Genomic DNA, 23370 nt, shown 5'->3' on the forward strand with positions numbered 1-23370 from the left:
AAAGCATGATGCAAGAAAGTCCTAAGTCCTGAAGGTAAATAAAATCACCCCACAGTCATTCCAACCCTTTATTCACTCCTCCTAGGTTAATATGCCTAATGGTTCTTTGATGCTTCTTATACACGAACAGACAAAAAATTGGTTCATAGTGAAATATTCTGTAACAGTCTCTGCTCTCACCCTCAGTCAGCCACCTTCATGATTTTTTTTTGTTCATTTGCAGGTCCAAAGGTGTATGCTGATAATCAGCCTACAACAGTGTGCATTGGATATTCTCACAATTTACACATGCCTTGTTTTCTCTGTGCCTTCAATAACAGGCTCCTGTGTTCTTTTTCTTCCTTAAATTCTGAGTGATCAGGCTATTACACTGATACTAAACAGAAACAGGCCCCATGCTCACAGACCTCCTGCAGGATCTGGGGAAGGTCAATGTAATAGTTCCTCATCCATTTCTGTATGAAATGAAGATAACCATATTTACTTTTCTGACCTGTTTGGGACTGCAGACTATTTTGGACAGAGTTTGCTTCTTAGCACAGTACATACACGGCCCTACGCAACCAGGCTTTATTACTGCTCTCTATTTACTTTTTATTGCCCTAGGAGCAGGAACTGGGGTTCAGTTTTTCCCCTCTCCCAGGCTCCCGTGGGCTTCCCCTCTCCCATGGTCCAGAAGAGATGTGGCAAAAGGAGAAATCTGGTGCAAAGTGTTCCTGCATCTGTGCATGGTCCACATGCTAATGACCTGCAACCTGGCTACTGCGAGGTGGGGGGCTTGCGGGGGCTTCCACACAGTGCAGGCTGGGCAACACTTTACAGTAGTTAACACCAGTGTGATAATGCTGGCATTCACTACTGTGAATTGTGGCTGGCATGACTAACCATTTACGGACAGTTCTTTATTAAGAAAAATAAAAAAAATAAAAAATCAGGATAATAAATTCAGTTTATAATCCACATCAAGGAATATAATCTGGGCAGGACTTTTCTCAGTGATCCGGAAAATACTGTTTGCTGCCAGGTAATATGCTTTCAGAGGTGGACATAATTTTTTTTCATGACACTTTTCTGAACTATGATAAGCATTCAAAGCACAGTCAGTTGCCTTACTCTTTTTTTGTATCCATATAGCTTTAAGATGTCTGCCATTAACCATGTTTCAGAGTTTGAATGCTTGATATTTTCAGGAAGAAATGTGAAAAAGAAAGAAAAACATAATAGTTTCCGATCATCAAATATTTTGGGTGAGTCATTCGCCTGCATAGCTAGATAAATGCAACAGGACATCCTGTAACCGTTGTGCAGTTTCTTTAACTTCTTTGTGTTCATTTTTTTTTTTTTTTTTAATCCTACGACATAAATAGTGAAGTAGGGAAGAAAATGGCAGTGCAGTCCTCTCCGGGCTGTTATACTCTCCTCTGCACTTGGATCCTCTCCCACGTCTGATGGGGAACTCCTGGGGCAACTACCCACCTAGGTACTGAGGTACAAATACGGGTTGTGTTCTCCTCCTGGCAAGGAACAGGGAATTCAAGGGCAAAGCCTCCTGAGGGAGGTTAGAGAAGCTGATGTTATTTCTCTGAACCTTTTGTCTCCTGAAGAAGCTTCAGGAATTACCAACATCAGAGGGATGAGCCTTCACTGGAGCTTTCCAGGAAATGAACTGAAGGGTCTGTACCAGCAGCAGTCCTTTCTCTCACCTGCTGTTCAGAGACTAACCTCCCCCCAGCCATTTGTTTAGCTCTTGCATGGCACTAGAAGAATTTCTAGGAGATTTCTGGTCTTTCTTTTAGATACTGATAACAGGATGCAGCTGACCAGAATACCAGTAAGAATGGAATAACTGAAGTCAAATTCTGCTCCCAGCAAAAGAAAACAATAAGTCATAAAACATAACAATTCTGGTTATGCAGTCAGTATATTTAAGAGTAACAGAGAAAGAAGGAAAAGCTAAAGCATTGGCAGGAAAAAAAATGTTTTCCCCATTCCATTCTATCGGCAAGTACAAACAGAGCTTTGAATTTCAATCTATCAAATGTCAATCTGTTCATACCCAGAGACCTTGGAAAATATATCTGGTATCAGGTAGATAAACATCTAGTCAGTAATCTTGGAGTGAGCCTAAGACAGTTAGTGTTTATGTGTTTGTGTATACATGTGTAATCAACAGAAACTAAACAAAACTAAACAGATAGCTTTATGACTACAAATCAAATGAAAGGGAATTAGTGGAGAGATCACAAATGAATAAAGCCTAAATTTCAGTAATAATTCCTGCAAGAATTTTGGAGGCATGACTTCACACCTGAAATAACTGGGATCTTCTGAAATTCATCTTCCTCCTTGAAATCCTTTTTCAAGACTTAGCAGACCCGTGGCATTTAAAAGTAATTAGCTGATGAATCTGAAATGGTCATGTATCACTGGGATATGGAGGACTGTGTTGCCACTTATTGTATAATGTCTTCACTTAGTATCAGGAAATGCCTCTCTGTGTTCACATAGGACGTGGCACAGTGATATCTAGTTGTGATCATGATAAATCCCATTAGTAATGACCAGGAATCAACTCTGTCAATAAGTCTCGCATCTCATGACCTGATGGCGAGATGATAGAAAGTCAGCATCTAACTACTACTATTACATATATTAAATTCTGGCACTCTTCTTCCTCTGTCTCCCATACATACACAACCTCAGTATGCAGAGCAAGATGTGACTTTTTCTTTGTTTTCATTTTCTGTTTACATCAACATTTTCTCCAGGGTGAGGAGTTCCCTTTGGTTTACATACCTTTCATATGGACTTCTTCCACTCCCTCATTCTTTGAGCCTGTTCCTGATCTGGTCACAGGTACGTTGGCAGCAGGCATTTTGTTCTTTATATTGGCAAACTTTTTTTTTTTTTTCCACTTTTCAATCACTGGTTCTCCTTTCCTCTCACAGTGCTATCTATTTCACAACCATTTTTGTCAACAAAATACCTCCCACTCGCTATGTGCTTTCCACCTCTGGATTCTTGCCCCGAGTGTAGACTGAGAAGTCAATAGAGTTGGCACTGTCTCTGGATTTACATGTGTATATGTTTATTTATCCGCAAAAAGCCCCAGCTCCAAACCTCAAAGCCTTATTACAGTAAGTAGTGCTGATGTGGGTGAAAAAACTTTAACCTTTTAATTCCAGGAACTACTTGAAATGCTATTTTCTAGTCTTGACTAAAATGTAAAGGTTAGTATACATTTCTTCATGGCCCTCAGCAGCCCTTGAGCTCTTTCATCTGGCTCCGGGTTCTGCAGCCTCCATTGTTCTACAGTACTATTGTAGAGCCTTTTCTTTTTATCTCCTTTAATTGGGATAGCTTTCCTGAATAACTTGTTTTTCCCTGCTTTTCTTCAAACATTACCTGAAACTTACCTTCCTCTCGTAATTGTTCTTACACAATTGTTCTCTAAAACCTTTGATTTAGTTGGCTTAGTAAAATATGCTATGAAAAATGTCACAGGAAAGAAAGTGTTGCTTTGTTCCAGATGGTATTTTTATTTCTGTAATGGCTGGGAACTCACTTCAGTTTACTTACTAAGCTGCTTTCAATGCTTGTTGTTAGTGACAGCAGTATCATTTTTCTGTCATGTTCTCATCACTTTGTCTGGTGTAGGCACTGCAATCCTTTACTTCTCTTTGGACATCAGAGCATATTTAATAAACCAGTTTAGGGTTGTACTTGTTTCCTTTACCTTTGATGACTGATGCAGTTGAGCCAGTTTGCAAAAAATAGGTGTCTTTTCTGAGTATTGAATTGAAAAGTTTTTTATAAATTGACACATACACAAACAAATAGTGAAGCTGGAGGGGAAAGAGTTTGTGTTATGCTGCTGTTAGATTTTACATCTACCATCATATTTTTTTTCTGTAAAACCTGTTTCATTGGAACCCACATACTAGCTAATATCAGGAAGCATAATACTCACAAATGGTATACAGAAGCACACACAGAAATGCATTCAGATGTTGCATGCTGTTTTTGCATGAAAGTGCATAATTCTAAGCCATCATATCCATACTTAGCCTATTTCAGTCTAGCAGAAAGGCACCACCGCCGGAGAACTGGTATGGCGGTCACCACTGTCCCCTTCCTTAAACTCCTATATCCTCCTGGTTCTCATCATTGTTCACAGGCTAAGCAGGAGAACAACAAAGAGACTAAAGAAGCTGCCCTTCCATGGCTAGGCTTCGTCCCGGTGTCCCGGGGCCGGCAGCCTCAGTGAGGCAGGCCGGAGCTGCGGTGCCCATGGAGGCGATGTGGTGTCACCTCCCAGCAGCCACGGCCTGTGCCTGACCCGGCTTGTGGTTGCGGGCTCTGCAGATGCTGCAGGACTCCTCTGCACAGCAGTTTGATCCTGGCTGGTGCGTTCAGCCTCGGAAACCTCCAGACAGCTGCTGGCAGGAGGAGGTGAACATTGTGGCCGTCCTGTGCAGGTGCTTCCTGGCTGCCTTGGAGCTGAAGCCGGGTCCAACACCCCTCCCATCCAAACAGCCTGCGTAGTCTTCCGTTCAACAGCACAGCCAGCTGATTGGCAGCCATCAGACTGTCCAAGAGACATTTCTGTGCCTCACAAACATCTGGCTGTGCCTTTTGTTTTCTTCATGTCCTGCCGCAGTACATCGTTGTAGGTACACTCCCCCTCACGAGTGTGAGAGCCAGGGAAGCCGTCCTGAGGACCTGGCTGGAGCTATCTGTATCAGAAACGTCTCCCCTAGCAGGGCTGCAGTTTTGCCCCCAGATCTCATCGCTTTCGCACACTGCCCATCGGAGGATCCACAAAGTCTTGGGAGCTCCTTGCCAGCAGCTTCCCGGAGCACGCCATCAAAGCGGTCTTACAGCAGGGCCTGGAAGCGGCAGCTTAGCAGAGAAGTCCTCTACACCACTGAGTGTATCTTTCCTCTGGCTGTCTCGTTCAGCCTGAAAGTTTCTTTGAGCAGTAGGGACTCCTTCATGGAGATTTTTGGTGCTTTTCTTCTTAAAGAAGTAGCCCCTATTGTTTCCTGCTTACCCTCATCCATATTCTCCACTGCATAGATGAGGAGGACAAAAGTAAATGGGCTACTTAGTTGTCGAAGATTTTACCTGCCAACAACATTTCTAAGTGCTATCATTTAATATTTTTATCATTTTAACTAGTATTTATTCTGGGCTAACTCTTTCAGGAAGCACCAGATTGCTAGGTTTCACTGCATTCTTACAACTAGCACCTAGCCTTAGCTTTGCCCTGTGTGCCATAATAGCAAGTTAATATCATTGTTGTCAGTCCAAGCCAGACTCTTGCCAAAATTGCTATTTATAACTCACTTTTTCAGAAATAATCTAATGCTGAACACATCTACCATGCAGTTGTCAAATACTGGTTACTTTGAGTTTTAAATGTCATTCAGCCTTTAAACGGAGAACAGAAATTTTACTGTAGCAGGAAATGTTAAACCTATGCCATTAAAAGAGTGGTTTTTTTTGTTGTTTTGTTTTTCTTGTACACTTTGCCATAGTCGCATAATTGGATGAGAACAAATGTGTCTTAACAACTTTGTTACATTTTACTTTTTTTTTTTTTAATCAGGATTTTGATATTCATGTTATGATACTAAAATGGATGTCAAGAACTGTGTTTCTAAATCCAGCTTTTAAACATTAAGCATTGAAATAACTGCACATTGTGCTGTCCTGTGCAAACACTGGATACTGCAGTCTGGATGGGGGGGCTCAGCCTTGTACACAGCAAGCTGGCTGTGACAGTCTCACCAGTTTTCTTATTCAACAAATTTCTTCCAACTGCTACCTGCTCTGCAGGTGTGCTGTCTGAGAGCTAAAGGAACTTCTTCCAGTTCAAAGGCAAATGAATACTGGGAGAGTAGGTTCAAAAATTGTGAGGAGGGAAGGGTGCACATGAATTAAAAGCATGGTCTCACTTTGGGGCCAGTGTAGCTGAAGGAAGACCAGGTAGGGCAGGAGGGTGGGTGAGTTAAAGGGAAACTTAATTGAGGAAGCGTTAAGAAAACAGAGATTAGCAGACCAAAAAGAATTGGACGGAAACACAGAATAATTTGGGTTAGACTCCAACTCAAATCAGGGCTAACTAAGATCAAGTTGCTGTGGGCTCTGTCTGGTAGTTTTGAGTTTCTCCAAGGACAGAGATCCTACAGTCTCCCTATCCACTTGTTCTGGGTTTAACCACTCTCAAGATGAAAGTATTTTTCCCCAGACCCAGCTGGAATTTTTATTGCTGTAATTTGGCCATTGCCTTTTGTCATTTCGCTTTGCACCTCCAAGAATGTGGCACATTCTTCTCTATAACACATCTTCACATAGTTGAAAGCTATAATTAGACCTCCACCAAGTCATCTCCTCTCCATTATGAACACAAGTCTCAGCTTCTCTTCATATGTCAAGCAGTCCAGTTCCCTAATCATCTTCACAGCACTCTGCTGAACCTGCTCCAATTTGCAAATTGATCCCTGGTGAGGAAGAGGTGAAAGATAATAGGGTAGGAGAAAAGCCACGAGACAAAAGAGGATATGGAGGAAAACCTGCAAAAAGGAGAGCCCAGAGCAATTAGAACAATGTATGCAAAAGAAAGTGGAGGATGGGAAGGCAAAAAAAAAAAAAATAGCAGGAGGAAACTGGCCATGTAATTCCCACTGTGACCTGTAGTAACTATGTTACTAGAGCATCTCAAGAATTTGGCCCAAAATGCTTTTATCTTAGAGACCTGTTGTTCCACTGCTTCCCTTTAAAGGTTAGTATTGACATGCATTTCTTTCAAAAGTGGCTCACTAAAAAAGTAATTAATTTTTCAGTAGCGTGCATAAATTATGGACAGCATGAAATGGGAGGTTAATCACATAAGATAGTCACGTAAAAGTGAGTGATGTTGGCTTTTTTTGCATTAGACTTAATCTTTTACAAACACAGATATCTAAGTAAGACAACTCTGAGACATAAATGTGGGGGTGACAGATAGTGATGCCTTTTCTCTGATTCCTTGATTTTCTTAATTGCAGCAGGCATGGCCATGAGCTTGCTGTGCGACCACTTTCCCATTTGTTTTGAAGCATCCTGGTCTTCCAGAAGGTACTCTCCAGCTTGGTGGCATGGGTGTCATTTGGAAGATTTGGAAGATTTTGCTTGAAATGGTTGTCAGGGCTGTAGCTCTCTCTAGTAGGAAGAGATTTCTTCTACTGCTTTGGGACTGCTGTGATCTGTACCTCTGATCATGAGATTGACAGATCAAGTGGCTGTTGCTCAATGACCCCATCGCCATACTTTAGCAGACATTGACTTGACACACTGGGGCACAAAGCTACTTTGGAGGCCTGCTAATGTCAGTCCTTGACAACGCACTACATCTGTGCAAAGATGATGGCGAAGCAGAGCGACATTTTGAGTAATGTCACTGAGCAATGGAACTACAACTACCACCTTGTGTATTATTAATTCTTAAAAAGGCACGTTTGCTTTTTTTCAGGAAAACATTTGTGTAACTGTCTACAAATCTAACCCAGTGTATGTTTTTAAGGATTCTCTTGCATTTTTTTCTCATTCAGGATATTACTTGGTCAAGTAGATATTTTACATTTTCAGCTGTATTTGCAGATTATGAAACACCTACCTATCTCTGCTGAGTGACCTTTTTTTCACTTTTGTCATCTTTTTTTATGGCTAATTAGCCGGCTTAATCACCTGAAAAAAATGTTAACTGTTATCAAAACCTGTGACTTATACTGAAATAATAATGTTATTAATAAAAAGCATTAGACAATTTGTAGAAAGAGCTAAAATATTCTCAGCACTATATACTCTTAAGTCTAAATTCTGAACTGAAGAGAAAACCAGAAGTCAAACAGAGTAGTAGTAGAAGATACAGAGTCATTCTCTCTGGTCAGCTGTGTCCCACCTGAGCCCATTTAAGAGACTCAACGAGATGGAATTCAGCAGAAAAATTTTGGAGAGGATATCCAAGGTGCTGGGAGTCCTTTACCAGGTACACAATGGTTCTGATACCCTCCACTATCCTTGTATCTCCCTAGTCAGTTGCCTTCCTGTGAGGATAAAAGACTTGGAAAACATGTACTGAACATTCAACAGATATTCATGCCCTAAACATTATTTTTTCTATCTACTTTTACCAGCATTATGTAGCAAAAATTATAAGGCAGGAAAAAGTGTCTGTACAGATGTTTAGGTAGTAGATTCAAATTAGATTAGAATCGAATGTGTATTACATATTCTGGTTAAAAAACGTTATAGATGGGTTCATTCCTTTTATCTCTGAGATTGCACAATTCACAAGCACCCTCACAGCTGTACCTGAAGAAACGCTGATACAAATAGCAAATTAGCCGTGCTTATTATTAGGCAATTTGCATGCCTAATGTAAAGTATGCATTTTTATGTGTTGAGGGACTACACGGTGCAAGTCTGTTTCTTTTTGTGAGCAAACTTGACTTGCTTCTGAGTATGAGCTAATAAATTTAAACCTTTGTGTGCAAGAAGGCTGGCTTGGTGACAAGAGTGTGTGCACAGGTCTGGAACTGAATTGTTGTTGTAGTTTCTAGAACTAGGTTCCTAGCTGTAGGAATTAGTTGTAAACTGTTTTCTTTGTTCATAGAAGCTGTTATATATATATATTCTGTTACTGTGTAGCCCATGCAGGCAAAAAGGCACATATGCTAAATGGGCCTTTTACTTCATACACGTAAAAATTAATTTAGGCAAACCAACAACTCTTAATATGCATGCCATCTACAAGACTAGCCTAACAACCCCACATCTCAGTCTTAAGTTGCTTTTGGCATTTTGAGCTGTATTTCTACTGGCACCCTTGCTTCTAAGGCAGTGGTTCAATGCAAAGTAAATGTAATTTTAAAGACTTCTGGACCAAAATTTTAGTGACCCTCTAATACAATGAGCTGACCTGATATCTTGAGTAGAAAGTTCTGAAGGGTTAAATTTGTATCAACAGATTTTAATCTGGCTTTGCCATAGCACAAGTTCAGTGGCTCTCACACAGCTAGACCCATCCCAAGGGTCTGCCTCAGTGCCCTCTTACCTCCACACTGCTCACCCTATTTAAAGATAATAGTTCTTAGATATCATCAGCAAGCTTACAATCTTACATGCATCGGCCATCTCTGATGCATCTGTGAACACTTACTGTAGTCAGGCTTCTTTGTCATAGATCTTATCCTAGATTGCTGCCTTGCAACAAATCTCTTCATCAGATTTTTTCCTTAACCCTTGCCTTAGCATTCACACAAGTCTGCCGATGCAGCACTGTCACTGACTCAGAGCCAAGCTAACTAAAGTCAAGCTGTAAATCTATTCAAGACATAAAAATAGCTGGTGTTCTTCACAAACTGTCCATCCCAGTCCTGCCCCTTACGCTACATCATGCTGCAGCTGTTTGTGGGCAATGCATATCAAGACGCGGGTCACCATTTTCTGCAGGTGATTCAGTGGGGACATCAGAGGGACCTGGAAAAGTTAAGAGCGGAAGACAAATCTCTGAAAAGTTCTGAGAGGTGAGTAGGAAATTAAGAACAGTGGAAAGGAAAGGAGAGGTGAGATGGTGCTGACAGTTGCTATCATTAGAGTGATGTAACATATCCTGAACGGGTATATACATGTACTTTCAGAGAAAATAGAGGACTCTGTGACAAAGAAACTAAGGTTCCCATTTGTTACGGTTGAAGTCACTCCCCTTAAGGCAGAGGAGGGGTCTGAGCACAACAACCTACCCACATGGAAAAGGCAGCCAAGGAGAAATAAAATATCCTTAGCAGCTAAAAGCAACACCTATTCCCAAATGCTCCAAGAACACTTATTTATTTTTTTTTCCCCTGGATTATCTTGCATTTTTTAGTAATTCATTCTCGTCCCAAGTGCTTTGCTGACAGACTGTCTAGTATCTGAACAATGCTGCTCCCTAACTCTTGCATGTCCCTAAGCCATGTGGTACCTCCCCCTTACTGCCCGTAGCGTTCCTCTGACCACCATACTTTGTGTCAAGTCAAACAGCATTTCACACTCCTGGAAGCTTTCCAGATCTGTGATCCCAGTGTGTCCCAGTGTTGCTGACTTATCCCTAGCAGTCCCCTCACTTGGAAAGAGCCATTTTCTGTATTATTAAGTGTTAAACCTTTGTATAAAAAAGGTTTCACCAGTGGAGAAATTTGCCTTTGCTACCCTCCACCCTGTTGCAAGTCCACAGTAACTTCTGGCTCAAAGGCTGTAGATCATACCTTACATCCTTCAGAAATGTATATGCCTTCCTTCAACCCAGGAGGTCTCCTTTCCCCCATATCTAAGCTCTGTGTAGGTGGTTTTCCATCCCTTACTGACTCTGATGCACAGCTCTTCATGGGTTAGGAGCATCCTATCCAAAGAATCTGCACATGGAAGCTACCAGCAGCTGAACTGATCCAGGCAGGGCAGAAGTTGCTGGTCTTAGGCCTTCAAACAGCCTTTGGAAATGTTATCAACCTGTCTAGCTAAGGAAAGAACAAGGATTGCTTTGGTTCTCTTGCTAAACCAATCCTAATGACTTGTGGCAGAAACCAGAACAAGTACATGGCATGCATGTTAGCCAGGACACTGGACATCATCACAACCACCTGCAAAAAAGATGTGGCTGTGGTGATGAGAAAGAACAGACTCTGTCCTGGACTAAATAAAGTACCCTAGGATGTTCAAAGTGTGGGGCCAGGTGACAAACACAGCTGCTGTTGAGGTTACAAGTGCTGCCATAGACTCAAGAGGAGGTCAGTAATAGCCATAATGAACATCAGTAATTCCTCCTCCCTCAGAAGATCTTTCTACCTCAGACTTAGTCTTCCTGCCCCCTTCATATCCTCTCCTCAACACCTCCACACCAGATAAGCAGCTACTCAAGGCTTGGCAGCTGCTAAGGAACAATTCCCAAAAAAGCAGGCATTGCCTGCTACGGACAGTGTATGAGATTCTTGCTACAACTCGATCCTGGACAAGAACTCGGGCAGTGCCCATCTTCCACACCTGCAGTTCAAATTATGTTTGGAAACAGCTGTCATGTCCAGTTTTGTTCAAGATCTGGTTTTCTTTTGCACTTGTTTTTCAGTGACTTCCTGTATTCTTGATTTGTTTCCAGCTGAGAGCTTTATCTGGGGGCTTTTCATAGCAGGGCTGGACGGCATCAGAGATATTAAGGGCTGAAATCTCAAACATTTCAAAGCCTGGGGGAAAGCTGCAGTGGATGGGACAGCACAGCTGGGATTTCAAAGTCAGCGGGCCTGGCTTCAAGAATGGGATACAAAGGGCTTCAGGGGGAATCAGCAACTGGGAACAGGAAAATCAGAGAAAAGCTGATTTACTGTTCATGTCCAACACATGCATGATTTCAAGTTACAGCACACAGCTGTCGACCACTCAGCAGAAAAACAACTAGTCAGGTTGTCCCTGACAGCGTGACCCTCCCAGTTTTCACAGGAAAGGAGCAAGCTGCAGCTGGAGGAGGGACCGGTGGTACTTCCACTTGTTACACCCCTACCCTGCCACCATCTGCTCTAGTAGCTCTCTTTTGAGTTTCTGTGAAGGAAGCAGCATACAGGCTGGAGCCTGGCTTGGAAGGGCAGTTCAGTAACCCTCCAGCTTCCTCTTAGACACAGCAGGGCCACTCTGAAGCCTAGGGGTAACACAATAGGTTGTGGCAAGAGCTAGGTGACTGCTAAATGCAAGAAGGGTTAAGTGGGCTCATTCAGTGTTACAGTGATTTGGCAACTCCATTATCTAAAAGGGTTCAGCAGCAGGTTTGTACTTTGCATGGCTACACACCATCAGATGGGCAGGAGATATGGAAGACGTGAGTGTCATATGCTTTGGCAAACCAGCCAGGCCGAGCTGACAGCAGCACAGTATCTGCAATGACCCATGATGGCTCATTTCATCGTTCCTGCAGATGGAAAATTTGCCAGGTCAGGAGACGAAGAATGAAGAAATCACCCTATCATGTTGCCACCACAGGTAGCACAGCTTTCCAACATGCCCTCTGTGGCCAGAAAGGGTGCAGACTGAGAACTTTGTGGGTGACAGGTGTCACCTCCCCAAGTTTTTATTACCAGGCTGACTGGTAATACACCAGTAAAAGTCAGGTGTTTTCAGGTTTCTTATAGCCAAGGCAACCTTCTTGATGCTCAGTGACACTGGTGATGACTGTCTTCTGTCCCAGAGAGGAGCTCCTTCTCACAAACCCTGGGGAACAAGGGGAGGGGGTTGATGACTTCAGTCAGTACCAAACGTTTCCATCAATGCTACCAGTTGGCCTCATTAGCTCAGTGCCCACATATGTTGCCTCTGCTGCCCCAGAAGAAACCAAAAGCTGTGCCATGCAGGGATCCTTCATACTGCTGTGTGGCTGTGACCAGGGAAGGGCTGCCTGCCTTCCTGCTGCTACTGCAGCTGTCCAAGGGCGGCTTAAACACTGCGCTGCTCTTGCACAGCAGAATTGCTAATCGTGGTCCAATGCCTCTCTGTGAGGAAATTTTCCATGAAAAATGGCTGATCTTGGAAAGGGAAAGCTATACTTCTAGAGCGGCCCACTCTGGAAGCCACCTCCAGGAACAGCACGTTGCCTCTGAACTAACATTTCATGTGACACTGGACGGGCAAGATGCAGGCTGGATGCCCAGTCAGGCTGCTGAGACTAGGCATAATGCCCATAGTTCAAGGCAGAAAGAAAAAAAAAAAATCCACCCAAACAACAATCTCTCTGCAGTGTAATCTTTCTAATTTGAAATGACCACAAACCTGCTCTTGAATTAGCTCAGATCTGTTCTTTCAGGTAATTATATTAGTGATCACAGTGCTGAATTAAACATAAATGAAACCCACTCTTTAATAGTGTGGGCAGACTCTTTGGACCAATAAAAGTATCTGCAAATAGCCACAAATCATTGGAAGTAAAGGGCTCCTGGAACTGCTTGTTTGCCAGCTCACCCTTATTATTGCCTACATGAATGAGCTGTGAAGAACTCATCAGTTCAGCTGCTTTTCTTGGCTCTGTGAATAAGATGATATCCATGAGAACCAAGAAGACCTTTCATTTGATCTGTCATCTCTAAAGAAAGGCAATCTGGACTTTCTACAGAATACACATAGGCCATTTTCAGCCCCCATCAGAATACTCACAAGTGCCGCACCACAAGCACAATCTCACTCATTCCAACCAGTTCTCAAACTGGCTAGCAGTGTTGGACATGTTTCAATTCACTAATGAGCGATTTTTCTGCTCACAGCCATGAAACAAGCAGGGAAAAAAAAGAGGAAGGATTCCTGTGTATAAAAAAAGCTAATGGCAGGTGAATAAAATATTTAAGATCAGCAAAGACACAAAAGAAGCAGCTTTTTCTTAATTTTCAGGATTAGATTATCTCAAGGCAAACACTTTTTCTGTGTGCTGTATTATTATCGCTCATTCATGGGCATTTGAATTAACAAGTTGAAATAAAAAAGGGTGAATTTAGGTTTAATGGCCAGAAAATGTCAGTGTAATAAAATGTAAGAGGCTGTGCATTAAGCAGACTACCATCTACAGGAAAGATGCCAGATTTCCCTAATTTAATCTACTGAGTATGTGTTGTGTTAATCCAAGTGAAAGGTCAAGTGCAGGTTGAGTCAATAGAGGGATCTGTGCATTATTCTGCAAAGTGTTGTTAATTCATCACCAAAAAAATCATCATGCAGGTCACAATCATAAAGTAAGATAGGGTACACTACAAATAATCACAATGCAACTACAATAAAGAATATTTTTTGTTGGTGTTCTTTTCGTTTCTCTTTAGTGTGGCAAAAATTATTTTCCTAGGCTTCAAACTGTAAACAAGAATAGGAACTGAAGAATATCCACCAGAGAGTGCTTTAACCTGCTGCTTCATAGTTGAAAGTAACATTTCTTCCTTTTAGTCTTTTTCTTTGAGAAGCAAAGTCTTTATCAAGAGAAGCACATTTATTAGAATAAAATTTGAAAATATTCTTCTTACATAGGCCAGTATAACTTTCTCTACAAACATGGGTTATAATAAGAAATGAGGCATTGCAAAATGAATTCCAAAACATATTGCTTTTATTTTCTGTTTGCTTTTTGTCCCCCAACACTTTGCAATGAATGAGAATGTGACTTGGATCTCATTTTTTATAACCCATTTTTCACTATTTGTTAAAAAAAATGCCATGTTATTACAAAGCAGGTTAACAATTTGGACTTTAGCTATATAATGATAATCTCTAGAGGAAGAAATAAAATACAGAAAAACAATGCAGTGACCACGTAAATGCTGGAATCCCTAGAGAAAAGCTATTTTGCTGTCAACAAAATGAGAACAAGTTTCCAAAACCAACTCACACTAGAAAGTCAGATGACTTCATGTTTTAGTTTTACATGTATCTTTGATCTCTCTTTCCCTGTTATTCTATGCAGAATTTACATCTTTGTAAGCCTATTTTTGAACAAAGAGATCTTTTTCATTAATTAATTAATTAATTAATTTTTCACTGAGTGAACCTGGGTGTTCCTTGGGATCTCTCAAATGACTGCTCTGGATGCTCCACTTCTGGTTTCATGACTAACTAGCATTCTTCTATTTCTGCTCTGCTTTTGTTTTCAAGAATTCTCTAGAAAGTAATCAGAAACTCTGGAAAAAAAAGAAATATATAAAAACATAGCAAGAGAAATTATCTTTTGAACTCTGGTGTTTGCATTGTCCTTGATAAAGTTTGATTTACTGTCCTGAGCCATTATTCCCTAAATTCTGTGCCACCTCATACTCCTGGATATAATCCAAGTAATGACTGGATCAGTAGTCACCTCACGGGTGAAAACCTGGATTGCTCCACAGTCTATAGGCTACGTATATGCCAGTAATTAACAGTGACTGAGGAAATGTTCCTGGACCTTGGAGCTCTGAGTCTGCAGATCATATAGGTCCCTGGCCCAAGCCAATTATCACTCCAAAAATTTCCAGAGCTGGTCTGGAAATTAACACAGGCCAGCAACTACTCAAACACCAGTTTGCATGTAGTCCCCTTATTCTGGATGCCAAGAGAATTTAACAGTTTGGACACGGACTGTTACAGCACCAGTTGGCCTCAGCACTGGAGAACTTTCTTGCAGCCCTGTTTGATCCAGTAGTAGCAACACGGTCTGGAGTTAAGCCTGCCCAAAAAGGAAAATCAATTGCTGAGTAATAAACTCTGGCTAACACGACTCACCGCCCTTCTTTCACTACAGTGATAGGCTTAAAGGAAACTTCAAGTCTCGTTTTACATATCTCAAATCACCCAACTTTCTTGATCTAAACACAAAGACATTTTAAAACATGTAACTACCAGTAGATCTAAAGAAGTAAGGAGGCTGGAACCGGGTTTTTATTTTTTCCTCTTGGTGAATATATAATGAGAGAGAGAGTGAGAGTTCATTTCCTGCTTATTCTGTTTAAGGTAGATTTGGTGCGTATTGGTTGTACCAGAGAAAATAAAGATGCATAAAATGGTGACTTATATTAAGTGATACTAACAACCTTTTTTTTTTTTTTTTTTTAATTCGTATAAAGCACAGTATATTTATTCTACTCCAACCCTTCATGCCCCAACAACTTCATGCCCCAAACCCAAAGACAATGTAAATTAAATCAAACATTTCCTTTTTATATAAACTTTCCATAGGAAAAAAAGGTTGTTTTATTTTTTTTTCCTTTTTAAATGTCTTGGGGGAGGGGAGAAAATCTTTACCAAATTTTTAGTGACAGATCTACAAGACACTGGTTTAATCATTGATGGTACAATTCAAAGACGATAAGCAGCTGTTGCCCTCCACCTTTCAGAGCTCTACAGATATACATGGACATGTGGGCCTGATTCAGAAATGTGGCAAATCGTGTTCTTAGTGCTTCTACAGATGGAGTCTTCTGTGGGATCAAGGCAGTGGCCTGCGTGCTGAAGCCACAGCCTAGAGAGAAAACTGCAGCACATGCTACAGCAAAGCGATTGTGACAGTTGTACATCACTCTGTGTGACAGGCCATTAATCAATGCCAAAGTCCCACTGGCAGAGTTTGTTTTCCTGGGAATGATTCAGGTTCTTTTCTTAAACCCACAGGCTGTGAGCTGCATCGAGCCATTTTCAGCCACCTGGATGCTCTGATGGAAGTCCTTGCCATCTCCTCAGTCTGCTCCAGCTCCCAGCTAATTAGGTCTTACTGGTGGCCTTCAGAAAAGGATGCAGGGCTACTTTAGAGCATCTTGCAACTATTTACCACCTTGACAGTTCCCCAGACTTGTCCCACTGTCTTCAACACTTTATGTGGAAAGCTTCAAAGCTTTTATTTTGAAATTCTGCCTTTGTAAACCTCCACGACCCGAACCCGTCCAGGTGGCCCGGCAGTACACATATGACGCCTCAGCTCCCGTTGTCATCGAGCTGTTCAGCTGCATCCTCTAGGCGTTGTCCGCACGCTCTTGCTTCCTGTTTGGAGTTTTGCTGATGCGTGAGGTTGTATTTCACTCTCCAATTGGCCAGTAAGCCCCCCTTGGAAAAAAAAAAAAAAGAAAAAAAAAAGATAATATTATTAATAATGATGATGATGGTGATGACAATAATAATAATGAACTAATCAAAGATGATTTGATCGTATCTACTTGTTCTTTGCTTTTTCCAAGCCAGCTTGGTGGGTCTTCCAACCCACGGACCCCAGACGTTCCCCAGACGGGTTCTGGAGAAGCTGGCTCCTTTTTTTTACGGCTGCTGGTGGCCCGGGACACCCTCCTCAGCCCCGCCGTACCCCCTCCGCCGGCCGCACTCCCCGGCTGCCCCTACCGGCGGTGGCAGCGGGCAGAGCCCCCCGCCCCACCTCGTCCCTCCCCTCGCACCTTTCGCAGCTCCCCGGCCCCAGACGACCCCCGGCCGCGGGTCGGGCCCCCCCTCAGCTCCTTCCCCCGCCGCGGGGGCGGCCGCTGCTCCCCGGGAGCCCTTTCCTCTCTCCGTCCCTATGCAAATCGCGCCCCGCAGCAGGAAGTAGGCTGGCGGGCTCCCGGCCAACCGCCGGCACCGGGGCCAAGTTCCCTCCGCCGGCTTCAGCGCCCGTGTCCCGGCCGGCGGGGCAGCAGCGCCGCGCTCCGCAGCCCCCCGCCCCCGGCCCGCCCGCAGAGCCCCCCGCAGACGCCGGCGACTTCACCCGCCGCCCACCGAGCCCCGCACACGGCGAAGTAAGTGCTTTCGGCGTCTGTCCGTCTCTCCGTCCGCCTGTCCGTCCCGTCAGAGAGCCCCCTCCCCAGCCGCCGCCACCCCGCAGCCCCCCGCAGCGCCGCCCTGAGCCGGCCCGTCCCGCACGGAGGAGGAGGAGGAGGAGGTGGAGGAGGAAGAAGGGGGCTCCCTGCTGACGGTGGCTCATGGGCGCCGGGCAGGCTCCGGGGGTTGGTCGTGGTAAGGGGCTGCGGCGGTGGGGGAGAACAGGGGGGCGCTGGGGGATGCCTGGTCCCCGCCCGGGGGGTGCCCGACCCCATACAGGGGGTGCCCGACCCCGCACAGGGGGTGTCTGACCCCATGCAAGGGGTACAGAGCGCGCTGCGGGCAGCTCTCCCCGCCGAGCAGCGGGTACTGGAGGGGGTCTTAACGGGAAACGCGGCATTAGAGAGAAAGAAAGAAACCCGCTGTAATCGTCCTCAAAATGAATGATTTACCTCTTGCTGCTCTTCCCCGGCTTGCGTTGGGATCTTCAGGGCTCCTCAGTGTGCTGTGCTGTGTCAAATTAACTGGTCCAAGGCTGCAGTCGGTGTCTCAAGCCAAGGGAGCAGCCTTGGTTTACTGGGTGTTCCTCGTTAACTGCTTTTCCTAAGGGAATAGCTCCCGGAGCATCTTCCAAGTTAAAGCTGCTTCCTCCTAACTGGGGGCTCCGATGTGCTTCGGCGTAAACGAGAGAGCAAACGGCCTCGTGGTGTTGCTTGCTGTTACCATAATGATGCTGTATGCCCAAGGAATGGTCGTGAGGGGTTTCCTCCTAATTTTCACTAGGAGGATCTGAAAGCCAGGCTGGATCTCCGTAGTGGTTGCCGTACCTTCAGTAAAGCCCCTGCATTTGGAATTTCTGTTGAAATTGCATCTTCGCGTCTGCAGTGAATGGGTTCGCAAGAGCTCACCTCGCTGCTTCACTGACCTCTGTTGGCACTAAAGACCAAAGAGATTAACACCTTAAACTTGTTTAGCCAGATCATACTGCCGTGGATGTACACAAGGAGCACAAAGGTTCTTGTTCTATTGTTTTATCTGAAACCCGAAATCAACGCCTCATCTCTTGCCTTTCATTCCCACCTTTGAAAAAAGCCCAGTCTGACCACTCTTATTACAGCGTGCTAAAACCAGAGTTGGAAATGACATGAAAGACCTTTGTAGTTTAGATATCTTGATGTTAGTTGCAATATCTGTAAAATACGGTAAATAATTCTATACTGATCATACTATTACTAAAGACTTAGTTTTTATTTTCCTTTAAAAAAAAATAAAAAAAAAGAAGACTTGGGGCAGTTGGGCAGTTACAAAGTTATGTTGGGGAAACATGGCTTGGTTTTGTCCAAGGGGTAGTCAAATTGTGTGAATTGCTTTCAGCCCAGTACTGAATGCACAGTAGTTGTTGCTTATGTCTTATGACAGGACCTCATATCTTTATAATGGGTACCGCCATCAACACCAAGAGTGTGGATGAGGAAAATCATACAGTTTTCTCTGAAAAAGTAGCAACTGGCTAGATATCAGTTAGATGCCCATAACAGGATGTTATGAAGTCTTGGGCAAGGATGAAAAATTAGTGAATTCTGATATCAACAACTTTCTCATTCTGTTCCTCTCCTTCAAGATTTGTAGCATTTTTCTTTCTCCATTTCAGCTTTGTGAGCTACAGACTAGAAATGAGTTCTTGCTCTAATAACATGAAGTTCTATTTTGATCGTATGCTGTTGAGATACTTCTTAAAACCATAACGGTGTAGAATGAACTTTTTTTTTCCTTTTTTTTTTCTAGCACTGTAGCTGGCTGGCTTAAAGTTATTCTGCTTTTCTCCTGTAGTTTGTTGAGTAAATAAGGTTGATTTGTTTGTTTCTTTTTTTTTTCCTCTTTTTTTCCCCCTCTCAATACAACTGTACAGAGAACAAAGTAAGGCTTACGCCTTTCCTCGTAAGTTCCTTGACCAGTTGCACAATGACTTTTACTGACAGTGCAATGAGTTATGAAACTTTCGCATATGAAGTTAAAACTTATTGCTTTGTAGTTGTTCAATATTCCTGGCTTTTAATGTTACCCTTTCAAGAGAGTTTCCATAAATGTGAAATTTTCTCTTGCATGTATTTAGGAATGTATAAGCAGCTCTTTCATATACTGTTTCCCTCTGTTTTATCTATGTCATTGGAGTGAGCTGTCTTCCTATGACCTTGTTGGCTTCGGTAAGATAAATAGCATCACGCAGCAGCAGGCGTTCTGGGAAGAAATTCCTAAAACACGCAAGGAAAATAGTCCAAGGCCCTCCAGGCTCAGCTTAGTAGCTGAGCTTCAGCGTGGTTGCTCACAAGACCCGAGATGCTGCGCCTGGCCTTTCTTGTGTTGCATGCCAGTAGCGTTTGACCTATCTGTAGCTATTCAGGAAAGTTTAAGAACTGCCATGTTTAATCTCAGATGCGATTCCATTTCCGTCACAAAAAGATGTTTTCCTATCTGTACTTTGCATGTTATTTGGAATCTTAATGAACATCTTTGAGGTTTTTGAGTGGAAACTTGTTGACCATGAGCCAATTTTTATTTTTGTCGAAGGGCTAGGTGATCTGAGGAGGGAACAAGGTCTTTCCTCCTTTCCATATGTGCATATTCTGAGTAAGGGGCAGCTGTGACTTTATTTCTTGTGTTCAGGGAAAAGTAAAGCCAGTTTTACTCTTGGGGTTCAGGGGGTCCTTTGTGAAGGCAGCTCTTTGTAAAACAGGTTGAATCCAGAAAACGAGCAGATGAGGAACAGTGTGAAGGTTTAAAGAAATTAAAAGGCAGGGGGCAGTAGGTATAGAATAGGATCCTTAGCATTCTGCCTGTGGTAGCATGCCTGTGCACAAAGTTGCCTTTCCACGGCACCAGTGATCCCTAAAGCATGTAAGATGTCATGCGGTAATTCAAGGGACTAGAGGAGAATCTGTTGGCTGGGAATCTTCAGGGTTGTGCGGAGTGGTGATACTTCCTTATGGAGCTATGGTGCTGAGTATGTACATACTTGCACAAAATCATGCCAAACTGCTATGTAGTACTCATTGTTATTTTACCCTTAAAGCATTTCCATCTCTAAGAGCAGTGGCTTCATTCTGCAAATTGTTGCCAGCTCACAATTAGATTTATTTTTTTCTTTCAGATCATATTCCTACCTCTGTCAATTATCTGCTGCTTAATAACTCCCATTTACTTGTGTCACCTCTTTCATGCGAGTGTAGGAGTGCTAAAGATAGCGTAGAGGGAAAGACTTCCCGACTTACCAAGCCATGTCACAGGAAACTATGTAGATAAACAATACAAAATTACATTTGTATGGAAACAGCCTTTCGTGAAGCATACAAATAGGAGGAGACCATCGTCCTATAAACAGTAATAGTACCTTCTCAAAGAAATTAGTTTCTACTAATAAAAAGCAAATACAGTGTAGCTGTCCTTATTGTATATGTTCCTAGTTTAAATGGCAGTCGCCCATCAGGGAAGGGTGGAAAGGTCTGTGCTTTCTTATTTGTTATTGCCTGATGCAAATACATTTCCTGTTGACGTTGTCATGATATGGTGTAATTTCTGAAGCTGAATCAGTCATGGTAGGGTTCGGCATCTTTCCGGAAAATGTGGGCTGATGGGACAAAATGTAAAGGCAGAATTTCATCTTGTGTTGGAAGCATCTTCTTCAAATACTTATGAAATGCTTGCATTTGTAGTGCATCCTAAAGAACTGCTCCTCAAGGTGAATAGATTGGTTATTTCTGCCAGCTGGACGTCGGGAGAGGGATGATATTCTGACAGTAGTGCTTATCTGAGGGGGAGGAGGAGGACATGAAGGAAAGGTGAAGGGTGTATGGATAGATCTCATTTCTGTGGGGGAAAAATGGAAAATTGGCACTACTCAGGCCAGTGTTTGCTGTACCCTGGGGGAGCAGTGTCTATCTTTCTCCAGCTGCTGGCATCTTAAGTATCTACAATTGGTTCCTGTGTTTGCACAGCTTACTATCTTACCCGCTCAGTTCAAAGTACTAGAATGATAAACAGTCTGAACATTTTTGCATGTAGCATGAGGCTAGTTCTTCCTGTCTAAATTGTGGTTGGTATGTCAAAAAATTTGTTACTTAATTTGCAAGGGCCTGCATTTTACTTTGCACGTTCTTCTGACCAAGCCCTTTCTTTAAAGTGCCTGCGATAGCAAACCATGAGGTCTTAAAAATAAGAAATTCAGTAGCTTACCATAGGAGCCGAAGGGTAGGATACAGGTACTCTTCTGGAATGGTGGGTTTTGGAGTTTTCTCTGTTTTACCAGGCTACTGAAAGTCTGTACGTGATGAAAGCTTGGAAGGAATGGGCCCTCTCTGAGATGTGTTCTCAATTTTCTCAACTACTCCTTTGTTGGTGTAACAGAAAGCCATTTCGGGAAGTTCGTCAACAAAAATGTAGTCTGTTAAGTGGGTTTACTGATGTGGTTTCCATAATATACTGCCTTATTTTACATTTGCTTTTTTAGTTTGTACAGATAAGTGCACACAAACAGCTTTTTTTTTTTTTTTTTTTTTTTATGATGATGATGATATCTTACATTAAAGCTTTTTCTTGGGCATAGCCTGAAACAGGCTATGCCCAAGAGGTAGTGCGGAAGTATATTTGACTGATAAACAGTTTTGTTCTTTCCGTATATGACTGTATTAGGCTATTATAACAGAATTAATATTAAAAGGTAAGAGTCTGTTTGAGTGAATTCCTACATAATGCTAACATATCTATAAATTAGTAGGTCTGACCTATGACTAAGTTTTACTCTCTCCAGATAAAAAATAAAAATAAAAAATATTTCCAAGTAGTATCACCAGAGTGGGAAAAGTTCTGAGAAGTAGTACATCTATTGCTCTTATTGAAACTGCTTACTCAAGTATCCCTTAGCAGCATCCTGAGGCTTTTATTCATTAGATCCAGTGGACAGAAACTGGTTTCCTCCAGGGCAACCCCAACCCTACTGTGCGTTTTGATGTGATTTCAGAACCTCTTCAGTAAGTGCTGAATGATACCCGCAATTTAGGTATGAGCAGATGGGAGGTGGAGGACACGGTTAAAATGATTGCCAGCACTAGTGTCAGCACCACTGAGGAAGTGAAAGTTTTTGGTAAACACGCAGGAAGGGGATGGGCAGGAGAAAGAGGAAATTCTATGTTGGATGTCCTGGGTTCCATTTGTTCAAAATACATTGCGAGAGTCATTTCAGTGTGTAGCTGCGCGGTAGCGAAGTGTGCAAACGGGATTTGAAGTACATTTCTACAACTACAGACCTACCAGTGCCAGAGATCTGCTAGCCTATGCAAAGGCTGGAGAGAAGCATTACAGCCTGGCAGGGCTGTAGGAGAACTTGCCTTTTAAGCAACCGTCCCGCTTTATTGCTAGCGTGGCACTTTGTCTTCCTTTTTCTGTCCTGCAAGGTCTTTGTGCTGTCACCGCTTTCCAGCTGTGCTTGCAGTAGCTGGGAGAGATACCGAAGCAGCTCTGCTGGTGTTGGTGAAGGAGTTCTGGGCCATGCTATGGTGAATGCTAAGTCCATTTCTCTTGGCATGTAGATGACCTGATGGATTGCTCCTACGAGGCAGGCAGCAGACAGCAGTACTCTAACTAGGCCTGACTAGGGGAGCTTGCCTCCTTTGAAAATGTCCCTCTTGGTAACAATTCCTGTCCCTCTGCCATAACATTTACCTGTGGGTCTGAAAAGTCTTAGAGTCACACTGCTTTGAATGTTTCCATTAGTAATAATGTGCTGTCCTCCTTTTTCTTTTTTCCCCCTATTTCCTGGGAAAAGCAGTATTTCAATCTTTTTCCTGCTGCAGTACTACTCTCTTCCCACTGCTGCTTCCTTTTTTCTTCTTTTATTCCAACATCATTCTGTTGTTGCTCTCGAGCTTTGCCGTCAGGACTGTCGGTGGTTTAAGTCTTTTACTTCACTGCTCGATTTAGATCTCTCTGCCGCAACTTTTTCTCCTTCCACAAAACAGGCATTTGTAGCATAACCTTTTGTAATCTGCCTATGCTACCTTATCAGGGAATGCG

General features: G+C 42.9%; 1 protein-coding gene and 2 long non-coding RNA genes across 6 annotated transcripts in view; 2 read left to right on the forward strand and 1 right to left on the reverse strand.

The window, feature by feature from the left end:
• Positions 1 to 229: 229 nt before the first annotated feature.
• Positions 230 to 14107, forward strand: LOC308189399. Of its 2 annotated transcripts, XR_013946343.1 has the most exons (5): positions 230 to 1480; positions 2769 to 6787; positions 7053 to 8032; positions 9499 to 9572; positions 11147 to 14107. It is a non-coding gene; the product is annotated as an uncharacterized lncRNA (long non-coding RNA). The 2 variants fall into 2 exon arrangements; XR_013946342.1 differs by having other exon boundaries at positions 230 to 6787.
• A 1386-nt stretch (positions 14108 to 15493) lies between these two features.
• On the reverse strand, positions 15494 to 21840 carry LOC308189398. The gene is made up of 2 exons (XR_013946341.1): positions 17757 to 21840; positions 15494 to 16605 (listed from the first exon to the last, which is right to left on the reverse strand). It is a non-coding gene; the product is annotated as an uncharacterized lncRNA (long non-coding RNA).
• Positions 17043 to 23370, forward strand: part of LYN (LYN proto-oncogene, Src family tyrosine kinase) — a 52921-nt gene continuing 46593 nt past the window's right edge. The window contains exon 1 of one of the 3 annotated variants that reach the window (XM_080579402.1): positions 17043 to 17282. Coding sequence is in view for 1 of the 3 variants with exons in the window: in XM_080579399.1 (XP_080435525.1) it covers positions 17466 to 17499 (34 nt within the window). In the remaining 2 variants the exon portion in view is untranslated. Of the gene's footprint in view, positions 17283 to 17411; positions 17500 to 23370 lie in introns of those variants that run through there. The other 2 variants (XM_080579401.1, XM_080579399.1) reach the window with 2 other exon arrangements.

This window comes from Anser brachyrhynchus (genome assembly GCF_964034855.1).
Source record: "Anser brachyrhynchus genome assembly, chromosome: 2".
Classification (NCBI taxonomy): Eukaryota; Metazoa; Chordata; class Aves; order Anseriformes; family Anatidae; genus Anser; species Anser brachyrhynchus.